The 24924-nt window shown below is 33.5% G+C and overlaps 1 protein-coding gene across 1 annotated transcript in view; it reads right to left on the bottom strand.

Annotated features, from left to right (window-relative positions):
- Positions 1–19283, bottom strand: part of DSG4 (desmoglein 4) — a 58330-nt gene extending 39047 nt beyond the window's left edge. The window contains exon 1 of the mRNA XM_053713135.1: positions 19105–19283. Coding sequence (XP_053569110.1) covers positions 19105–19152 — 48 coding nt within the window. The 5' untranslated portion in view covers positions 19153–19283. The remainder of the gene's footprint in view (positions 1–19104) is intronic.
- Between the last annotated feature and the right edge of the window lie 5641 nt (positions 19284–24924).

Genomic DNA, 24924 nt, shown 5'->3' with positions numbered 1-24924 from the left:
TGATGTCTCCTATTTGCTTTTTCTGGTTGAGCACAAAGAACTTTATGATTTGATAACACTAAGCATTGTGCAACCTTTAGTACCTAAGTGGTTCTTATCTGTATTTTGACTAAAATAGCCCATCTTTGGAAACATCCCTTGCTGTCTTTACACTAATATCTTTTTCTAACGCTTGGCTGTCATAATGTTGTGCAGTTATGAGCCATGAGGTTGGGGCACTGATAGGCTTTCTGTTTCACGTGGATGGTTATAGGTATTTGTGTTGGTGTTAAGCAACAAACAGTGAAATAGTGAGGCAAGATGCTTATGAGGTAAAAGGCAATATGCAGTTATGGTATATTATAGTTTGAGAGGTAAATTCTTTATTCATTCAGAGGTTTTGATGGAGAAAACTTAAAGGGACAGTCAACACCAGAATTTTTGTTGTTTTAAAAGATAGATAATCCCTTAATTACCAATTCTCCAGTTTTGCATAACCAACACAGTTATAATTATACACGTTTTACCTTTTACGTTTTACGTTGTATATAAGCCTCAGCAGACTGCCTCTTTATTTCAGTTCTTTTGACAGACTTGCATTTTAGCCAATCAGAGCTGTCTCCATGGTAAATTCACGTGCATGAGCTTAATGTTATCTATATGAAACACGTGAACTAATGCCCTCTAGTGGCGAAAAACTATCCAAATGCATTTAGATTAGAGGCGGCCTTCAAGTTCTAAGAAATTAGAATATGAACCTCCTAGGTTTAGCTTTCAATTAAGAATACCAAGAGAACAAAGCAAAATTGGTGATAAAAGTAAATTGGAAAGTTTAAAATTACATGTCCTATTTGAAACATGAAAGTATTTTTTGGACTTGACTGTCCCTTTAAAAGGCTGGATAAGTACAGAGGGGCTGTTATCCAGAAATCATTGATTGGCCACTAATGAAAGAAAAAAAGATAAAAAACCATATCAGTAGCATTAACTTTTCATAGGAAAACTCTGAAAGATTGGAATGGGGTTAAGGGCTGATTGGATCTTTCATGTGCTCCATTATGTATCTTAGACATAAAATTATGGATTTGCACAGGGAAATCGTTACTCTCCACCCAGTTTTGAGGTAATTGTAACAAACATTTTGTATATGTTGGTATTTTCAGACAGAGAAACAAGCAAAATAAACATGTCATCCATCAGTGTATTGTTATATGAAAAGGTAGTAACACATGTGAGACTCAAATGAATCCCATACTATTAAAAAAAGGGCATGCTGGTTATTTGTTGGGTATAAAGAAATCCCATAACTGAGCGAAACAGTAAACACCCTTATGAGTCAACCACACCTAATATGATGTGAAGCCTGCCCGAGGCAGGTACAAGGCACCACCTATATGCACTTGCAATAGCGTTATGAGCCAAATGCTGTTAGTTTGCGCCTGCTCCTTTAAAGATGTAGGGTGGGGTAGAAAAGTAATTATTAATTGTCTTTTTAACCAGTCCATCCTAAGTGTTTTATTGCTTCAAACCCCAGATCATTTAGTAAAAAATGAGGCAGCATTTATTTTACAGTATACCTGAAATACATTGTTAAGCTGTAGATCTTACACTTATTGTCAATATTCACCTACATTCTATTTAGCCCTTCTACTCACTCCATTTTCTCCACTTCCTAAAGAAATTATTTCACTATAGCTTCCTCATCTTTCTATTCGAGTGAAAGAGGCTCAATGATTAATGTAGGTATTGGTGAGACTTGAAAAGCTGAAAAGATTTTAGAGGCTGTTAGTGAATATACACTTTGCTATTATTAGTCTCTATCACTAATAAAACAATATATTATCATTTGTTATACATTTTTCTTTGGAATATCGCTTTTAGAAATAATGCTAAAAATGAACAGAACACAAAATATATGGAAATACTAACTAATATTAGTATTATTAGTATTCTTTAAGTATTGCCCCTGTGTCATTGCTACAAGAAGAGAAAATTTAATAAAATAATCTAATGAAAAAAAAGAAAAACAATTTCATGTGCAGCAGATTTACATATACAAGATATGTGAGGAGTCCTCTTTTGCCACAAAATTCAGCAACACAGTGTTACCAGTGTCGCTAGGGATTCTTGGTAAGGTCATATGATTAAAAATGCCCCACATTTTAGTTGCTTAATCCTCTAATGCATGTAGGGTGCTCTTCAAGATTTTAAAACTAAACAAGGGTAAAACATGAAATTCCACATAATCTACTCAATAGTACATAAAGAAAACATACTTTTTTCTAAAAATAAGATTTACTCTTTACTTGCAGACAATATAGGAAGGGAAAAGGTCTGTAATGGCACCATGAGGCCATATATTGCTTGAGGCCCAGTTCATCCTTCTGTCATCTTGCTGTATAAAATAAAATGTTCTCATGAAGCTTTTCTGGTCTACTTTTCTCATGAAAAATATAAAAAAATAAGACAGTTTTGATTTTTTTTATATTAAATATGGTACCTCCACTTTTCCCCCCCTTCTATTGAAAGCCACCTTTCTCATTACAACAATGTTTATATATATATTTAACATCACCAATTGGTATATTAAATGCAAGACCAGGAGTAATTTTGAACCAGAAGACAATGAATATCTGTCTATGTAAATTCACTAAGAACTGTCTCAAGCTTCACCAACCTCCCCATTCTCTATAGCTATCTATCATGTTACTCTATATACAGTAGCCTAATTAATAAACAAGGGAGAAAACAAGGAATATCTGTGGGTGTAAATTCACTAAGAACCATCTCAAACTTCACCAACCTCCCTATTCTCTATAGCTATCTATCATGTTACTCTATATAGCATAATTACAAAACAAGGGAGAGGTATCTGAGATTTATGCATTATACTTTATATGAACAACATGGGAACTGAAGAGACTGGAGGAGGCTGGGAGGTTGGTGAGGTTAAAAATACTGGTGAAGATGCTTAGATAAGTTATTCTACTCTCCCCTTCTGATGTTTGTATATAGTATTTTCTTATATATTATATATTGTAAGTGAACATTTTTTTTTTAAAAAAGGTTTTCAATTGTTTTCCCTTTTTTTATGATGTTTTTTTAGTATTAATTGGAAATTGGTATTTAGCAGTCTATATTGCCTTATGTACATTAGGAATAGTGAGATTTGTTCTAAATGAGCTCACATTCTCATGTACAGAATTCATCAGTTTTGTCTTTTGTTGATCAACCTCAAAATCCCTTTACTAACCACATGTAGAAATGTTGAATTTAACAGGAAAAAAACCCCTAGATATTCAAATGGAAAAATAAAGAAACCACAAGTATTTTTTGTATAATTAAATGAAACCTTTTTTGTAGTTATTGTACAATACCACATAGAATAATAATGCTGGATGCCACCTTCACATCTGGAATGCTTCTGAAATCCTTTTAAAGTGACAGTGTACTGTAACATTTTCTCCCCTTTAATTTGTTCTCAATTATCCATTGAGTGTATTAAATTGCTTACAAGTAGTTCCTTTACTTTTACATTTTTATTTCTTTTCTCCCCCCTGATGCACATAATTGCACAATATTGCTAAATAACTCACAGCAGATGAGTTAATAGCCTTTCGTTAGACAAAGCTATTTTTTAATATAAGATTTTGTTTCCGGTATCTGTATGTTATGGTTGTGGTTGCTGTAAAAATCCACTAAGATTTTTGTAAAATTGAATTAGAGTAAAATAATTAAAAAAAACCCCATTTTAATAGACATCAATTGCATCCTCTGTTTGTGAGTGAATACGTTCCTGACATAATTATTTCCACAACAATTATAAGTGAGCTTGATGAATGATGAGAGATGGGAGTCCCACCCACCACTCCCCTGTGTGATTCATCAGCGTCACAATGAAACCATGTCAATAAAAAAATCACTAATGCTAGCTAGAAGCTTTCTTTTATTTATCTAAAACTGTAGTAAAATACACAATAAACCTTTATTATTGAACCATACCCATTATGTTTATACCATGTAAGTCTGAACACAAAGAATGATCAAATCCTGAATATATATATTTTTTTACTTCAACTCTGGAAAGAGCATTTCCAATAGATCACTTGAGATAAAGTCCATGAATTAAAGGGTACGGTATAAGTTCAGTTTAAAAGGATAGAAAGGTCAAATTTGAAATGTGCATGGCACCATTTCAATTAAAAACATTTTTGCAATATTCTTCCATTAATGTAGGAAGAATTACAATGTCTGCAGCAAGATCCGCAGGTTAGTAATCATATACAGCTGTGCTGCCCAATAGAGCAGCTAAATGTGTGTAGTAACTGGCTATAGTAAAAACCTTTATAGGTTATAATAGTACAAATGTCTAGCTGCAAAAAAGACCTATATAGTCCTATATAATTTGTAATAATATATATGCCACTAATAACGTATATAAATACACGGTAATTAATACATAAAGAAATACGATAAATACGATGGATTAATATATATAAAAAAAACGAATTATATTCGATCCGAGGAAAATAAAAATTTCAGAATTTCAATACACAGCCTAAACATCAATTTAGAATCCTCAGCATAAGACAACAATAAAATTCATAAAAACAAGCACGTATAATAGTCTAATAAGCACATATAATATAATATGCAATGTGAGCCAATTGTGAAAACGGACCTAGTTGTTTTCACTTTAGATCAGATAAAAGTCCATATTGGTTGAAAAGTCTTTTGTGATGTAAAAAAGTATTTTATAATGCAAAAAGAAGCCGTTTGTTGGTTAGCTGCTTTTAGCTGGTTAAGTATGTTAGGCTTAGTGGTCACGTCACTGATGAAGCTATAAAAGCGTAGACAAAAAAGGACAGAAAATTCCTTTTAAACAGAAGGAATATTCAAATGGCAAGGTGCAAACTTATACTTACACCAGTTGCCGTTTGTAGATGTTCCTTCAAATCCAGTCGGAGGAACATCTACAAACGGCAACTGGTGTAAGTATAAGTTTGCACCTTGCCATTTGAATATTCCTTCTGTTTAAAAGGAATTTTCTGTCCTTTTTTGTCTACGCTTTTATAGCTTCACCAGTGACGTGACCAATAAGCCTAACATACTCAACCAGCTAAAAGCAGCTAACCAACAAACGGCTTCTTTTTGCATTATAAAAGACTTTTTCATCACCAAAGACTTTTCAACCAATACGGACTTTTATCTGATCTAAAGTGAAAACAACTAGGTCCTTTTTCACAATTGGCTCACATTGCATATTATATTATATGTGCTCATTAGACTATTATATGTGCTGGTTTTTATGAATTTTATTGTTGTCTTATGCTGCGGATTCTAAATTGATGTTTTAGGCTGTGTATTGAAATTCTGAAATTTGTATTTTCCTCGGATCGAATATAATTATTTTTTTTATATATATTAATCCATCGTATTTCTTTATGTAGTAATTACCGTGTATTTATATACATTATTAGTGACATATATTATTACAAATTATATAGAACTATATAGGTCTTTTTTGCAGCTAGACATTTGTACTATTATAACCTATATAGGTCTTTACTATAGCCAGTTACTACACACATTTAGCTGCTCTATTGGGCAGCGCAGCTGTATATAATTACTAGCCTGCGGATCTTGCTGCAGACATTGTAATTCTTCCTACATTATTGTTCACACTAAGGGGCCTATCTATCAAGCTCCGAATGGAGCTTGATGGCCCGTGTTTCTGGCGAGTCTTTAGACTCCCCAGAAACACCAGTTATGAAGCAGCGTTCTAAAGACTGCTGCTCCATAACCTGTCCGCCTGCTCTGAGCAGGCGGACAGACATCGCTGCAATTCAACCTGATCGAGTACGATCGGGTTGATTGACACCCCCCTGCTGGCGGCCTATTGGCCGCGATTCTGCATGGGACAGCGTTGCACCAGCAGCTCTTGTGAGCTGCTGGTGCAATGCTGAAAACGTAGAGAGCGTATTGCTCTCCGTATTCAGTGAGGTCTGGCAGACCTGATCCACACTGTCGGATCAGGTCCACCAGACTTTGATAAATAGAGGCCTAAGTATTGAGGGATTGCTTTCTGTATATATAGCTGCTTTGTGGGACTTTTCTCAGTGCTGGGGCTATCACTTCACATTTAATATTCTTCCATTAGCAAGAATGCTTCTAGTGAAAGTTATTACTGTTATGCACCAGTATTTAAACTAATTTAAGCGGAAATACTGGCGCTGAAAGCAGGGTAGTACACAAATACAATATACGGGTAGACCCTTTTAGGTTACCCGTATATTGTATTTAGGTTACCCGTATATTGTATTTAGGTTACCCGTATATTGTATTTAGGTTACCCGTATATTGAATTTAGGTTACCCGTATATTGTATTTAGGTTACCCGTATATTGTATTTGGAATGCTATGCTGAAAATCAGCTCTTGTCAAGGAGAGCATAATGAGGCTCTGATAGCAGTGTTTGCAATAATATTTGCAACAATATTGTAACAATGTTATACATATAGTACTCAAGATGTGAACTCTATTGAGACTACCTCAGTATACTCATGTAGAATGGAGCTAATATCAAACCAAAGAAACAAAAAGAGGTACATTTGTCAACAGAGGTAAATTGGGAACTTTTTTTTTTAACTGAATGCTTTATAATAATTATGAAAGTTTTTTTTTACTTCCATGTCCCTATACACAATTGAATTCAATCAATAACTACATAATAAAAAGAAAACACAAAAGCAGTTATATGTATAGATTTTGTCAAAGTTATTTACATTTTCCTTCCTAATGCATCATGTGACAGCCATCAGCCAATCACATAATGCATATACGTATATATCCTGTGAATCTTGCTCATGCTCAGTAGGTGCTGGTTCCTCAAAAAGTGTGTGTATAAATAGATTGTGCACATTTACATAATGGAAATTAAATATAAAGTTGTTTAAAATTGTGTGCTGTATCTGAATCATGAAAGTTTAATTTTGACGTGACTGTCCCTTTAACCCATCATTATTGCCAGAAGCTCTTTTCCTCCCATACTTTATTTCACTAAAACTCTTAAGCTTTCGTTTTTGTCAGTGTTTCCCTTACTCATTATCAAAGGGAAATGAAACCCACAATGTTGCCTCAGAGGTGGCTCTAGAGTTGCTGAGGCCCTAGACAAAAATTAAAATATGAGGTTTCTCCTATGTTTCATTTTTATTACCTTTTAAGTATGTCCCTGTACTGTACATCTGGTTGTGTGGGGACAGAGAGAGGACAACAAGAGAAGACAGAGTTTAGTCTAGAGAGCACTGGTTTTCAAAACTGTCCTCAGGCCTCCTAACAGGTTATATTTTGAGGGTGTCTGTACTGTAGTACAGGGGAAATAATCATCCGATAAGTAAACATGGTTATTTTATCTGCCCTCATTCAAGGTCATCTTTAAAATCTGGCCTGTTAGAGAGGCCTGAGGACAGGTTTGACAACCAGTGGTCCAGAGGACAGAATGCAGCAAGAGTGGAAAAAATAGAAGAAAGATAGAGAAAATGGATTGGGAGAGGAAGGAGAAATAATAATCAAAAGAGCATGTGTGAGAGATGAGAAGAGAAAAGAAGGGGAGAGAGAGGAGAAGGGATGAAAGAGGAGGGATTGAGAGAGATAAGAGAAAGAGAGGAGGGAAACAGAGAGTAAGAGACAAGAAGGGGATGATAGAGGAGGGGCTAACTAGGGAGAAAAAAAAGGCAGTGTGAGAGAGTAAATAAAGAAGAGGAAGAGAGGAGAGTGTGAGAGAAGGTACAGAGGAGAGAGTATAAGAAATGTTTATAGCAACTGTGGTTGCAAATGGGTTAAGATGCTCAAAGTGCAGTCCCCTTGTCCCTTTTACATGTTCACTGTTGCCTATGTTCACACTCCCCCATGATTATGCTGAAGCTGAGAGCACTGCACGGAGCAGGCAAGTGGAGGAAAGCAAGGATTCTGCATTTGACCACCAGAGAAATTGCAGTTGTGTAAGAGGCTGTGAGGTTTAGAATATGTGCAAGGAGAAAGTTTGTGGGCAGGACCACTAAGTTACCAAAAACTAATGTCCAGGCAAAAAAAAAAAGCACATTTTTTTCTATGTCCCTCTGCAAAGCCCCATCATGAGTGAGGCCTTTGGTGGCCACCTATTTGGCCTAACACTAGGGCCACTTATGTATTTCCTTAATGATTCAAATAGAGCATGCAATTTAAAACAATTTTCTAAATTACTTCTATCAGGGACGTATTAACGGATAGGCCAACAAGGCCGCTGCCTAGGGAGGCAGATTTTGGGGGGCAGAATTTTAAGTGCATAGGGCAGCACACAACCTAAATATGCCACTGACTTCTATTATTAGTTTTCTTCATTCTCTTGATATAATTTCCAAAAAAGCAGGGATGTAAGGTCAGGATTGTGCAAGTGTCTGCCGTACATATATCTAATAAACTATATTGTTCCTAAGATAGTCCTCATTATTAGTGTGGCCTGTTATTTAAAGGAACTCTAAAGTCAAAATTAAACTTTTATGATTCAAACAGAGCATGCAATTAAAATAAATATATACAATTTACTTCCATTATGAAATACGCACAGTCTTCATAATTTCTGAGGCACCAGATCTATCTGAGCATGTACAAAAGTTCACCGTATATACGTATATGTGTTTTGGAATTGACTGATGGCTGTCACATAATACAGGGAGCTGGGAAAATGGTAACTTTAAATATTGATAGAAAAAAATCTACTGCCCATTTAAAATTCACAATAAGTGTTATTGCATGGTCTTTTCATTATGCATTTTCCTATTATGTAGTTTTACTGTATTCAACAGTCTATTAAATTTACTGAGTCTTCCACACAATCAAACCAATAGTCAGTGTTCATAAAAAAAGTCCTTCTCATATGGCCTCATGATCAGAAACTCACTGTCATAGTGAGTCACTCAAAATCTTTTTTTGAGCATTTTATTGCAATGTATATTTCTCTGGCTCACACCCAAAGCCCTGCATACATAGGTTAATTAACACATGAAAAAATATTTTTGTGTATGGATTTATATATTATGTTAACACTTTAAAAGCTTTTGCTTTTATTATTATTATTATTATTATTATTATTATTATTATTATTATTATTATTATTATCAGGTATTTGTAGAGCGCCAACAGATTCCGCAGCGCTATAAACATAGTTGGTATACAGGATAACATTTATAGGGATCAAATGGGTAGAGGGCCCTACCGAGAGTTGCACTATTGTAGTCGGCTCTTATAAGGGCGATCTGCAAACAGTTGGGCTCATAGGCTTACATTCTAAGGGGTTCAAGGGGAAAGCAATGGAGGTAGGAAAGGTTAGTGTAGGTTGTATGCATCCCTGAATAGTAGAGTCTTTAGGGAGCGCTTGAAGCTGTTAAAACTAGGGGAGAGTCTTGTGGAGCGAGGCAGGGAGTTCCACAAGATGGGGGCCAGTCGGGAGAAGTCCTGTAAACGGGAATGTGAGGAAGTAACAAGAGAGGATCACAGGAGGGAGAGTATCTGGAGACAAGGTCTGAAATGTAGGGGGAGCAGTGCACTTGGGGGCTTTGTATGTCAGAGTGAGGATTTTGTGTTTAATCCTGTAGGCAAGAGGAAGCCAGTGAAGGGATTGGCAGAGAGGTGCAGCAGATGAAGAGCAACGTGTAAGGAAGATGAGCCTGGCAGAGGCATTCATTATGGATTGTAAAGGAGCTACTTTACCAAGTTTAATATAATTGCAATTGTATTATCACACACATGCTACTCAAAAAATGTTTTGGATGGAAAATATATATTCATATTTATAATATATACACTATTTACAATATATACAAATCAACAACATTACAAGTCTAGGGCAAGTTCACAATAGAATTACATATGTCAAATATTTTGGTATCACATTACAAATTATTTCAAACCCCCTCCTTCACATGTATAAGTTTATAGTCTTCATAATTCACAGATATGACATCTTATAGTTAACCATTATAATCAATCAGATTATTAAGGACAGGGCTACGTGCACTGAAAAGTGAATGAAAAAAATATATCAATTCAAAATAAAAAAATAAGAATTATCTTAAAGGGACACTTACAGTAATATTGGTTTCCCTTTAAAGGGACATTCCAGACAAACTGAAATCTACATCAATACATTTCACTTTTGAATATACACATTTTTGCAATAAACTCGCATTAGCAAAAACACTTCTAGAGAAATCTATCTCTGTTTTATGTGAGAGATTTTACTGTGCATGTGCACTGCCAGTTCTATTAGCAGACAATCTATTAAAAATGTAAAAAGCCTATTTAAATAAGTTTCACATGCATAGGCAGTTAGGCACAGAAAAAGCTCACACTAAAAACAGTGATACCAGTGATACCTGTGCAAGTTAATTTTGGTTGTGCTCTCAATTATTTGTTATGGTAGCTGTAAAGCACAGGTTTACAAACCTTTCCTCAGGCCTCCCCAACAGGCCAGGTTTTGAAGATTACCTTGGATGAGAGCAGGTAAAATAACCATGTTTACTAATCAGCTGATTATTTCACAGACAAAAGCACCTATTTTAAAAGATATGATCTGAATGTTAGAAACTGTGCCTTAAAAGTGTAAAATATGTGAATTAAAGGTATAATGAGAGCAGTAGGTGAATTAAAATGTTTCACCAATAAAAAATACAATGTAATGGGTGAGCACTAGATAGCAAAGAACATCAGATCTGTTTTGTAATAGTTTTTTTTACTTATTCTTTAAGTTGCTGCACAAGACACAAAAATAATACATAAATTGCAAAAGGGGGGTCAATATACTGCACTGCTAGCTTTTCTATGTACCCTTAATGCAACATTAGTTTTAAAACCATAAACCAGATTTGAATAAATAAAAGGTAATTTTCCCTATCCTATTTAAAGGGGCTTTGCTGTTAAAATTTAAATGCACATAGATTAATTACATCTTTGTATAAAAAAACTATTTACAATATACATGTATTGGCAAAAATGCTTCTAGTAAAAGGTATCACTGTTTTAGTGTCAACATTTTTCTATGCACGTTGCATGTGAAGCATAGCTTAATATTCTCAGGGCACAAGCATTTGAAATACTGCAGCTGCTCAGGTCACCAGTGGGGCTTGTATCATGTCAGCAATTAACAAATTAAGTAATTAACAGATGGTACAAGCATAGGCTCTCTGAGCAAGTACTGTATTAAAAATACTGGTGCAAGGAGCATACTTAAATACACTTTTGAAACAGCTATTGCTTTGGTTAGAAACATTTTTGCTAATACATGTATATTACAAAAATGCTTCTATTCAAAACTGAAATGCAGTTGTCGCTGGAATGTCCCTTTAAGTAAAAGTAAAACCCAAGATCATCCTCCTCTGAACCACCCAGCCACAAACATGTATTACCTTAACTTTGTCCTAGCCTTGCTGTCCTGGATTAATATTTTAAAATGTTTGGAGCCATGGAATAATGGCACATTTTACACAAAGACAATTTTTAATTTTTTTTTATCAGTTATAAAAGTGCTATAAAATTATTATGATTATTATTATTACTAAAGTATCCTTTTTTGTGCGCGTCAGGTTGTGCTCATATTATGAGTTAAAAGTAAACTGTTTTCGCTTGCGTGCTAACCTGACGAGCGTAAAATGTCTAAGTTAGAATATCATGCTTGATAAAGTATTCCCCCATATATTCTCATGTGCGCTAACCCAACATGAAAATATGAATATTTCACGTTCCAATGTTCTTCACATAGCAGAATATGTTCTACTTATTCATAATTTATTCCAAACATTAAAAGCATGTAAGTAGTAGGTTTAGGCCAAACGCGTTTCGTCATACACATATTTCTACATATATCTGATGGTATTTTGGTACAATATATATATATACCTATATATATATATATATATATATATATATATATATATATATATATATATATATATATACATGATTATATATAGGTATAAATATATACATATATATATAGGATATATATAGGAATATCTCATTATAAATACTTAGAACATATTCTGCTCTGTGCAGAACATTGGAATGTGAAATATTTACAGTAAATACATAGTTAAAATTTGTATTAAAAATGAATATTGCATAAATATGTTTTCTTATGTTTTCATGTACTTAACTGCAAAAGGTTCCAATGCATGTCTAATGTGTGTACATATGTATTTATATAAATACACACATATAAATACATAAATACATATGAACACACACACACACACTTGCTTAGATTGCAATTGCTTAGATAAGTACAAAAATGTATTTACATGTGGTTTCTGACTGACCACAGTCAAAGAGATCTGGTAAACATATTCAAGATGGTATATTGCAAGACTGCTCTGGAAATAAAAATCCCTGTAAAATTTGGTTACAGCTATTTAATGTGTATTGACAAATTTTGTAATAACACAATTAATGATGTGCAGTATGAATATGTAAACAGGAGCTTAATTTCCCATAATGGGATACTGTACTCATTTTTTTATTACAGATATCATTGATGTTCATATGCTTCTCACCCCAATACAGCTGTGAGAAATGAGCATTGCTTTTACCAAGAATATTCTGTCAGAATTGTGGTAAAAATGAAGAAATATAAGAAAAAAGATTCTGAGCTTTATGCAGTGTGAGGTCATCCAGGAATAGCTCAGAGGATTACTAAGAAAAAAAAACTAGGAGGTCATTGATCTGTCAAAGAGTGATATGAGTTATGGAACTTGATAATATATGTTGGAAATTATTCTTCGCTCCATGTTCCAAAGTGAGGCCCAAAAAGCAAAATAACTTAGGTTTTCAAACTGCTGCATATTAGCTTTACCAGCAGTTTCATTTGCAGCATATTCAGCGTGAAACAAGCACAATTTTACTCAAAATTAATAGTTGTTTAATGTTTGCTATTTTTTAAATTTTTGCTCAAATTACAGTCATACTAACTGCACATGAATGTCTTGCCTGTGCTGGAATGAAAAAAACACCTTCAATTATACCAGGCTGGAATCTGATTTAAATCTGGATATATTTTATTTTGGTTTAAAGTTAACATTAGTTAAAGGGACACTAAACCCAAATTTTTTCTTTCATAATTCAGATAGAGTGTGTAGTTTTAAGCAACTTTCTAATTTACTTCTATTATCAATTTTTCTTCATTCTCTTGCTATCTTTATTTGAAAAAGAAGGCATCTAAGCTAAGGAGCCAGCCAATTGTTGGTTCAGAACAGTGGACAGCACTTGTTTATTGGTGCTGTCCAATCAGCAAGGACAACCCAGGTTGCAAACTAAAAATGGGCCGGCTTCTAAACTTACATTCTTGCTTTTCAAATAAAGATAGCAAGAGAATTAAGAAAATTTGATAATAGAAGTAAATGAGAAAGTTGCTTAAAATTGCATGCTCTATCTGGATCATGAAAGAAAAAAAGTAGGTTTAGTGTCCCTTTAAAGGGACAGTCAAGTCCAAAAAAACCTTTCATGTTTCAAATAGGGCATGTCATTTTAAACAACTTTCTAATTTACTCTTATCACCAATTTTGCTGTGTTCTCTTGGTATTCTTAGTTGAAAGCTAAACCTAGGAGGTTCATAGGCTAATTTCTTAGACCTTGAAGGCCGGCTCTAATCTAAAGGCATTTTGATAGTTTTTCACCACTAGAGGGCATTAGTTCATGTGTTTAATATAGATAACATTGAGCTCATCCACGGGAATTTACCATGGAGGCAGCTCTGATTGGCTAAAATGCAAGTCTGTCAAAAGAACTGAAATAAGGGGGCAGTCTGCTGAGGCTTAGATACAAGGTAATTACAGAGGTAAAACGTGTATAATTATAACTGTGTTGGTTATGCAAAACTGGGGAATTGGTAATTAAGGGATTATCTATCTTTTAAAACAACAACAATTCTGGTGTCGACTGTCCCTTTAAGCATAAGCAATATGCACACATTGCCACTTATCACAGTGCAAAACATTTTATGTACATTTTGTTTATTTCTGAGGTATTTGTTGCAGTGCTGAGAGATGTGCTTATATATTGATTTGCACTTGACAACTTGGGAAATGAGAGAGCACAGGAAACACTCACATGTCATGATGCAAAAGTGCAAGAACCTATACTGTATAAAGTAACCTTAAGAAAATCAGAAAATCAGTCATACAGAGATAGACAACTCTTGTACTACTTGTAGGATATGATTACAAACTAACACTTCCCACCAAGCTCTGTTTTATGGAGCAATCCAATCAGCTTTCATTCCCACACCTGCAGCTTTAATTAGAAGATAAAAGCAGTCTCTCATTTTTATGCAATTGCATTACACATTTGAAGGAACATTAAATAGCTTTTTCTTTTGAGTAAAACTGTTTTTTTTTCACCTTCCCTAGAGAGGCAAAAAAGCATGAATATGCTGCAAATCAAACAGGTGGTAACCTAGGTTACAGAGTTTGCTTTTTGGCCTCTCTAGTGAGCATGTGACAAAAAATATTTTTATATAAAACTAAGATGTTCTTTCTAAAAACATCCATGTTTATAACACGGGTTTTAAAGTCTTTTTGTATGTATTTGGTGCAGCAGAAGTTAATAATTACTTTTAAAAATATCTGCATACAAAATAAATGTTCTAAACTGTTTACAATTGTTTTTGCTAGCACCGTTTTTTTTGTTTTACTTCCCAGTGAAAGCGTTTTGAGTGTTTTTTGTTTTATCTTATCTCCTTTACAGTGGCTATTTAACAAGATATATAGTTAAGGCACTAATCAAGCAATCACTGTGCAACTTGTAGAAGGGTCAGTGTGTTTAATTCAATGGAAGGTACTCCAGCCTCTTTGGAGGGGCTGGAGAAAACTAAAATTTTCAAATTTAAATTGCTGGAAAGCAGACAAAATAAATAAATTACACGGCAAAGTTGTTTTACTGGGCAGAATTTAACATCTTATGGGGAATTCAATCTTAAAGCTCTACAAATACCTGATAATAAAAGTTTAATGTCTGTTTCAGAAGTTTCATTCATGACCTTGATTGGGCCTTTTTCATATCTTCTCTTAAATTGTGAGATGATAATTCCCTATTATCCTCTGTATTAGGCAAGATCTTAAGAAAACCTCTCATTTTTATACATATCATTATGATAATACAGCCAAATTAATGTGTTTCAATCTTACTTGTGAATTTGCTATGACCTTTATTACTCTCTTTTACACAAATAATAGGTGTGTGTGAAGTCCTGGATTATGGGAACAGAAAAAAGGAGGGCTATGCTGACTGTTTATTGACTTTCCTTGGACATGATATAGACAAGACAGTTGTAATTTACAGTCCCATAATACTAAGCCGATTATTGTTAGATTTGTTTTTATTTACAAGCCAGAAAGAGTTTTCTCCTAAGTGTAAAGGGCTAAGTTATCTACATTCCACTTGTGTGCTCTTGTGGCAAATCAAACTGATACTCTCAGTTCTTAAGAATATAATTTTGTTTCTAAAGACATTTTAGCATTACACTACCATGTTTAAAGTGATAGTAAATTGATGTCACTAAAGTTAAAGTGATAGTAAATCCTAGCATTTGTGAAACGCTAGGATTTACCAGTGAAACAAATAAAGGGGACTTTCAGTCTTGAAGTATAAAATATTTCATGCTGAAAGTTCCTTTTTTTTGTCTGAAGTGTTCACCGCATTGAGCTCCACAGGCAGCCAGCGGCAGAATGTTATTTTGCTGTGAGGTGCCGTTTCCACCTCTTAGCCAATAGCTGCATGGGCCATGCTAAGATCACCTAACAGGAAATGGCGTTCTGCCATGGGCTGTCTGAGTCGCTCAGCACGGTGAACGCTTCAGACAAATAAAAGAACTTTTAGCATGAAGTATTTTATACTTCATGACTGAAAGTCCCCTTTATTTTTTCCACTGGTAAATCCTAGCATTTCACAAATGCTAGGATTTACTATCACTTTAACTTTGGTGACATCGATTGACAAGTTTGTTGAAAGCCATCTATCATCACTTGTTAAAATATAAGCAGTAGCATCACCACCTAGACTGGTTAACTTCTCACAAACAAAATGACATTGTTCATCTTCTAAAACACCCACTAATCAAAGAAAACAAACAATGTACAGAAATTGAACTGATGCTTTATCAAACAGGTATTTCTACAGCATCAGTCATATGATCTTTGTTATCCTTGCAAACCAAACTAAGCAATAATTATCCATCATGGGTGTAACTCACAGTATCTGTTCCAAACATGCCCGATGATTACAACATACTTTTAAAATTGTATTTTTTCAATGCAACGTGAAAAAAAAAAAAAAAACTTTCACAAATATTTATACAATGACATGTTTTCTAGTATTTTCTTGGCCATAAAAGAACACAAAATGAAATACTGTAAAACATTTAAGATTATTTTGTAGATTTTGAGAATGTTTAAATTATTTTTATTGTGATACATTTTTAATATACTTACTAACACAGTAATTTGATGATTCATAATGAATTACTGACAAAAGTATTTTTTTGTATACAGGGCCGAAACTATAAGCAACATTTAGAATACTAACAATATTAATTTCACAAAAGAGCAAAATATAGAGCTATTTTATGTTAAGCTGAATAAAGAGAAAATAAAAAAATAGTATTATAATGCAGGAAAGTAGGAGCTATTATCACTATAAGCCTATTGACCTGTGTATATTTTATCACTTGCAGTACATATATATAGGTATCTGGCTTTACTATCTTTGTTCTATTTTATTTGAGATCTTTAAAAATGTTAAATGATATATTGTTTTCTATTTAAATTAATGTAATTCTGAGCATTTACTGCATTTGTCTGTTCAGCACCCAAAATTTGTTAAAAAAATACTAAGAAATAATAACATGTTTATATTAATGTATTTGGTTAGTATTTCTTTGGTTATTTCAAATGAATAGAGGTAGATTTGTTAAAAATCAGAGTGCACTTGGTTAAGTTTGCACATGTAAAAAGTTACATGTTCCTGGGAAGGACACGGAATTGGATTCTAATACATTTCAGAATGATATGGGACCCATCATTGAATTAAAATAAGGCCAGGGGTTATGTATAGATTAACACTCCCATGTGAAAATAGCAGACTAGCTTGACCAGATTTATGTAGTTGAATATTTTATGTTGGCTTTGCCAGACAGGGAACCTAGTGCTTACCTATGATCCCAATAGATCACCAGTGCCTATACATTTCTTTCCTTTATTTATGCTCACACAGCAATCTCTTCGCAAGATACATTGATTAATGTAGGTGCTGATGTAAGATAATATATCTCTAAGAACAGGAGTGCTGTCATTATTTGATTCTTATACATTTAATTCCATATACTACGCATTTCTCCACCAACAAAACACACAATGTAACAAATTGTAACCATCCTTATAATTGTATCAAAAGCCAGTCATATATGAACAAGATACTAAGACAACTATACTAGAAAATGTCATTTATTCCCAGTTACAAAGATAATATTATAAGATCCTCCCTTTTGAGGATTTAATGTAAAATGGGCCACACTCTTTTTTTAACCCCACAACACATGTAGTTCTTTGGAATTTGTTAAAAATAAAATATTGTAGAAACACTGGTATGCTTTAGAATGATCTGTTTCTAGTCTTCAAGGGATGCCATCATTCCAAGATTTCAGCAACTGTCTCATTCATCAGAAGGTAAAATACTCTGTTTCATGTCAACTTGAATAATATGTGTACTGAGTCAGGAAAACCCCCTAGATCTCAGTAAGTTTGTGGCCCTAGAATACCACAGTTGGATATCTATGAAGATAAATTATACTTACTATGCAAATAAGATTTGATTAATATACATGATAAATATGCATGTAGATAGCTAGATAGATATAACAGTATTTAATATGATAGTTACATACACTATACACATATCTTATATTCTAATAAAATATTTTCAGTAAAAGTGTTTTTTCATATAATTGCCCTGTTGTATTTGAAGATCACAAAATCACAGAATACTATTCATTTAAGAGGTATTTGATAAACAATGATATTATGCTTACGTTTTTTTTTAAGATTTGAACTATGATTTTGCCCTGTAGCACTTTTCTCTTCTACATACATATACAGTTATCTTGCCTATGTGTAGCACACAAGTATAAAATATAAATAGAAAAACATTGATGTGAAGATAAATGTAATTTATTTCATAAATAAAGTGCTCTTAACATAATTAATTCAATATTCACATATTTAGACTCATATTCAAAAAGGACAAGTTTTAATTGTATGAAATAAATAGCTCAGGGCTTATTTTAAGGACAAATTCTCACCACACACTAAAGTAAAAAAAAAAAGGGGTTTATTGTTTATCTTAGTATAATAAAACAACAGCCATCTCCAAAACAAGTTTGTGTGAGCACTTATACAGATAATTCCAGACACCATAATTACATTATTACTGTGTGTTCACATTAAAAGATGCATTAAAATAGGCAGCTTTAGCTATAAAACATTATAATGCAAAACAATCCCATTAGTTATTAAAATATCTCAGCACGTTATCTTGTCACAACTTATAAAACCTGTTTGGATAATCATGAACACTGTATTTGTCTTTTTCATTTGTATTTGCTGGAAATTTCAATAACAAGTTTTCAAGCACCCCCAAAAACAAATCCAGTAAGGCTTATAGTTGTATAATGTGCTATAAATATGGCTTGTAAGGGTGCCCTATATTCATTACAAGGTTTGATGATATAATCAGATGGTCTACAATAATATCGTAGAAAAATGAAAAAGTAGCAGCAGCACATTCTATCAAGTCTTCACAATTTATTAGAAGTTTTAAATGCTCACAGTGGCATATGTAGTACATAATAGAAAAATAATTTATATACTCATGTAAGCCAGTGGAATCCAACAAGCAATGGAGTTCTAATTTCAATATTTGTATAGAAAATATTGTCATCTATTCTTTGATGCATGCATGAAAGTCCTACAGGTGTTCTCTATGTATGATTTAGTTAGACAATATGCATGTTATTTAAAAGGAAAGAAGTCGCTTAGCATCACTTACCAACAATATAAAGAAGGCAGTAAATTTTGCACACAGGAGCCAATCCATTGTCTCTATATTCTGTAGATTCAGACACAGTTCTTAGGATGTTGTTCTGTATTATTTTCCCCAATGTTGTTAAAAGGGATGGCACTAACTGTGTGCTCTTTCACTTGGGTGTTAAAGGTGTCTCCCTGTTTCTGAGATGAACTGAAGATGCTGTAGAACTGAGTCTTTTCTCCTCCCCGTAATCTTGGGCTGGTCACATTTGAAACACATGACTCCATCATTATTGCTTCCAGGTAAATGCCTACTGAGACACACCTTACAACTTATTGCAATGAAACTTTTCTAAATAATAGATTTTAATACAGCTGCCAAAATGTTACGAGAAATATGTATTAAAAATAATTTGCATGTATATGCCTTAATACTTTTTATTTTCAGTATATGAGGGGAGATAGATAGATAGAGAGAGAGAGAGAGAGAGAGAGAGATGGGGAGAGAGAGATGGTGAGAGAGAGAGAGTTGGGGGGATTGAGAGAGATGGGGAGAGAGAGATGGTGAGAGAGAGAGAGAGAGAGAGAAAGAAAAAGAAAGAGAGAGAGAGAGATGGGGAGAGAGAGATGGGGAGAGAGAGAGATGGGGGGATTGAGAGAGATGGGGGGGAGAGAGATGGGAGAGAGAGATAATTAAAGTGGAAGAAACTCTAAAAATGTTACATTTGTATCAAGAGCCCTGTTTATTGACACACACAAAATTAATGTTTTAAAATACTCTCATGTGGATGCAACAAAGTACATAAACATTAATATAGTGTTTCTTTAATATAGACCTATAAAGCGCTCTTGAAACAAAGCCGTATAAATTACAAATCAATCTAGGTAACTGCCCAGGACCCTATAAAAACATCTATAAAGTTGTCTTATTGCTTAGCTCTCTTATCTAGATGCAATATTACAAAGGTTTTGCATCAATATGTTACCAAAATGTAATATGTACATCTGCCACTGATCATTATTATCCAATAATTTAATTATTGAATTTCTCAAATAATTGTATTAATATCCTAATCTCCTTGGTATCTATATGATTAACCCCTGATAGTTAATCTGCTGTAGCAGGAGAGCTGATGATAAGACAGTGCTAAGCAGGACACAATCAGTGATTGGCTGCAAAGTGCCTCTTGTGTCTGTGATTGGCTCAGCAGCTGTGTTCAGTAGTAATAATGCATTGCAGCTCTTGAGCAGGACTTTAGAGTTATGCAGTGTTAGTGGTATCTTCTTTGCAGAGGTTAAATATTATTAGTGACCAAGGGACATTTGTGTAATAATATAATACATTTTTTAACATTACTGTGTCATTTTAAGTTGGACTGTATATATTTATCTTAATCTTGCTGCACTAGAAACATTTGGGGATAAATGTAAAAGATCTATGCTATACATTCTGCAAACAATGGATTGGTTTGATTGTTTGCTAAAATATGCAAATATTAAAAATGAATTGGTCATAAAAATATATATCTCACAACAGTTTTTTGCAATTGTATAATACCTTGGTTGCTTGCTTAGGATCATTAAATCCTAAATTAGTTCAAAAGTAGAATATACAGCATCTTTTCTAAATGACCACAAACAATAAGGACCAGATTGCGAGTGGCGCGTTAACAGTTATCCGTGAACGAAAAGGGGTTTATCGTGGGTGTTTGCTCTTGTCGGGTTTACTGCACATATTACAAGTTGAAAGTAAATGCAATCGCTTGAGCGCAATCACGATTTATGTTAGAGTGATTACTACATTCTCAGAGCTCTGGTTAACTGTTTCGCAAAAAAAAAAGGTGCCACAAAACACATCAAAATACAATGCAAAGTACAGCTACGCTCATAATAACACTAATAAAAAGTATTTAAAAAGATATTGCACAAAAAGTTATAAGGGCTCAAAGGGCTTTAACATAGAGATACATATATGTACATCCCTAAATATGTACAGTGTATGTATATGTATGTTTATATATATATATATGTTTGTATGTGTGTACATATGTATTTATATGTATAGATATGTATTTACAGACATATATACGCATATAAACACATAAATACATATATACACATATATAGACATATATAGAAGTGCATTGGAGCCCTTTACAGTCAAGTAGATGAAAACATGTAAGAACATATTTATGCAATATTCATATTTAAAGGGACACTGAACCCAAATTTTTTCTTTTGTGATTCAGATAGAGCATGGAATTTTAAGGAACTATCTAATTTACTCCTATTATTAAATTTTCTTCATTCTCTTGGTATCTTTATTTGAAATGCAAGAATGTAAGTTTAGATGCCGGCCCATTTATGGTGAACAACCTGGGTTGTCCTTGCTGATTGGTGGATACATTCATCCACTAATAAAAAATTGCTGTCCAGAGTCCTGAAGCAAAAAAAAAAGCTTAGATGCCTTCTTTTTCAAATAAAAATAGCAAAAGAACAAAGAAAAATTGATAATAGGAGTAAATTAGAACGTTGCTTAAAATTGCATGCTCTATCTGAATCGCAAAAGAAAAAAATTGGGTGTCCCTTTAAGTGTTATGGTGTGTATTTACTGTAAATATTTCACATTACAATGTTCTGCACATAATATGTTCCATGTATTTATAAACAGATATTCCTATATACATATGTATATATGAATACCTATATCATATATCATATATCATATAATCATCTATATATATATAGGTATATACAGTATATATATTGTATCAGAATACCATCAAATATATGTAGTCATATCTATTTATGAATAAATAGAACATATTCTTATATGCGAAGAACATTGGAATGTCAAATATTCATATTTTTATGTCGGGTTAGATCACTTGAATATGCGATCGGGTTTGCATGTGAGGAGGGTGTTAGGTTTTTTTCCCACTTTCTCTGCTCTATTGACTTCTATGGGGGAATTCATTATCGTGCACACGATATTCTAACTTCTGCTTTTTGCGCACATCAGGTAAGTTAAAAAAGTTTTTTCAACTTGTATTACGAGCAACCTAAAGCGCACAATAAGCTTACTTTTAGCAGAGTTAACACTCAAGCAGGAGCATTAAAAACCACTACACTTGTAATCTGGCCTAAATGTATAAAATAAAAAACAAAAACATATTCTAAAATATGTTCGAAAGCTAAACAAGAAAAGTAAAATAAAATAAACTTTATTTGCAGTCAACAGTTTGAAACAAAATAATGTATTTGTCTACTGTGTCTCTGTTAACAACAGAAATAATAAACTGTATAGATCATCAGGTTGTAGATGATCCACCCTTTTACTGCAGTCACATCTCTTCACTCATCAAACCCAACCCTAACTCCCCATGACACACTCTGATACTCTGATGTGTTACAATACACTTGAACTGTGGTTCTTAATATTGTCTTGCTTTAGGACAGCCTTGGCGTGCATGTAAATTTCATATGACACAAGCAATTTATTTTTATATCTATTAATGTGATTACAAATGAAAATATATGTATGCTATGTATATCATAATCATTGCACAATGAAAATAGTATGCTCAGCAAATGATACTATGAACAATATGGTTTATTTTCTTAAAGGGTCATTCTAAAGGAAACATTTAATTTTTGTATAACTGATCCTAGCTAACTGTGGGGATCAATCTCAAACTATTGGCTGTTTTGGTTTAGGCAGGTATTCGGCCCAAATAGGCACTTGTATAATGGCAAGTGGCATAATGGCACTTGTATAAATCCCAAACTGGCTGTTTCGACATCTTTGCAAGTATTACAAGACACTTTGGAATAATTCTATTATGTTGCACATGTGCAAAACACTCTGAAATGGACCCAAGCACACATGGTCGAGATTCATTAAAACTCTAATCTTCACTATTGTTTTGTCCATCTGCAGCAGGCAGGGCACACTCTTACTTATGTATATATATTGAGTATATGATATTCTGTTCAGCTAAGGGATCTTCAGGAAAAGTAAGATCAAGACCCCAACATCTAGAAATGGTGTGTAGCAATCACTTTCTGTTAATGTTTGTGTTTTATTCACACTGGCATTGTTGTCATTGTTACTTTAAGTACAGGTATCCTCAGAACTGGGCTTTCAAACATAATTATACCTTGATGAATGGAATTTCAAATAGGATCACACCTTTGTGACCTTGATCTCAAAAGGAACTGTGCATTCGTGACCAGACTTTCAAATTGGTTTGCGCCTTCATGAATGGAATTTCAAAAAGAGCCACAACGTCATGATTAGGGTTTCAAAAGGGATTGCAACTTTGTGTCCACAAAGTCAAAACACATTCACGACAGTGGGTCAAATTACAAGTGGTGCGCTAATGTTAGCGTGCACAGCATTGAAATATTCTGCCTGTGCTAGCTTGCACTTATATTACCAGTTGAACGTAAATGTGATCCTACAAGTGTAAACTATTATTGAGCTTGTCGGGTTAGCATGACTAAAGATTCAATTAAAGGGTTATGGATAAATAAACGTTGCACCAAGCACAACATAAATACATTAAAATAAAGTGTAACATTCATATATAAATACACTATCTAATAACAGTTATTTATAGAAATAGTAAAATTAAAGTTATTAGGGTTTAAAGGTATATGGTACATGACAAGGTATTTGAATGGAAAGAGCTATAATGATTAGATACATACATATACATGTCTAAATATGTGTATATGTATATATACATACGTATATATGTGTATACATGTGTATTTATGTGTTAATATGTGTATCTATGTATCTACATACATACTCATATAAACACATATATACATATGTGTATATATACTTGGAAGCCCTTTTTACTCAAATACATGAATTATTATTTTTTTTAATACATTTTAATATTTAGTAATGTGTTTTAGAGTGTATGTACCGTAAACACCTTACATTCCAATGTTCTTCACATAAGGGAAAATGTTCTATGTATTTTTAAATATATATTCCTATATATATATATATATATATATATATATATATATATATATATATACATATACAGTAAATATATAGGCATAGATATATAATAAAAAAAATACATTAGATGTATATAGAAATCTATTTTTCTTCTATGTGAAGAACATTGGAATGTAAAATATTCATAACTACCTTCCGGTTAGCGCTGTAGGTTTAATTCCTAAACAGAAAAAGTTCCATTAGCCCAGTAAAATATGGTAACCCAAAAACCTCACAGCCGTAGTAGCCCTCACAGTGTTAGTCTCATTGATGCAACAATCCCAAAAACTTTAGGGTAAAACAGCACTATAAATATTCAGATGAAACACTCACAGTACTGCTGGAGGTAAATCTTCCTAGACGCTGGTCACCTGCTACTCACAGCGGACAATCATGCTGCAGCAAAACTCCATGTTGCTCCTTTCGGCTGATATCCCAAGATGTTTCACGCTGTGGCGCCTCCCACTGTAACCTATGGAGAGCCCTGTGGAAAACTTCAATGATCGAATGCCTCCATAAACAAACAAATTCCAGTCCGGCTCCTTACGTGGTTAAAAGAGGTATCTTTATTAAGAAAATAGTTAAAAACGCTAAACATAAAGACTACAAAAAAGTAAGCAATGAACTGCTACCTAAAAAGCTAACAAAAAAGCTACGACCTGGGGCCATATGGCGTCACTGACACGTTTCGGGTTTCCCCGTAATCATAGATGCTCACACCATGTCTTCCTCTTACTTTTATGCCTATTAAACAGGTGTAAGCCTCATTCTGGTCTAAGCTGCCATTTTCTAATACAGAACATAAACAGTGTATATACATAA

The sequence above is a fragment of the Bombina bombina genome, chromosome 5 (genome assembly GCF_027579735.1).
Source record: "Bombina bombina isolate aBomBom1 chromosome 5, aBomBom1.pri, whole genome shotgun sequence".
NCBI classification, from domain to species: domain Eukaryota; kingdom Metazoa; phylum Chordata; class Amphibia; order Anura; family Bombinatoridae; genus Bombina; species Bombina bombina.
The sequence above is the reverse complement of the archived record's forward strand: the minus strand, read 5'-3'. Positions and strand labels throughout refer to the sequence as shown.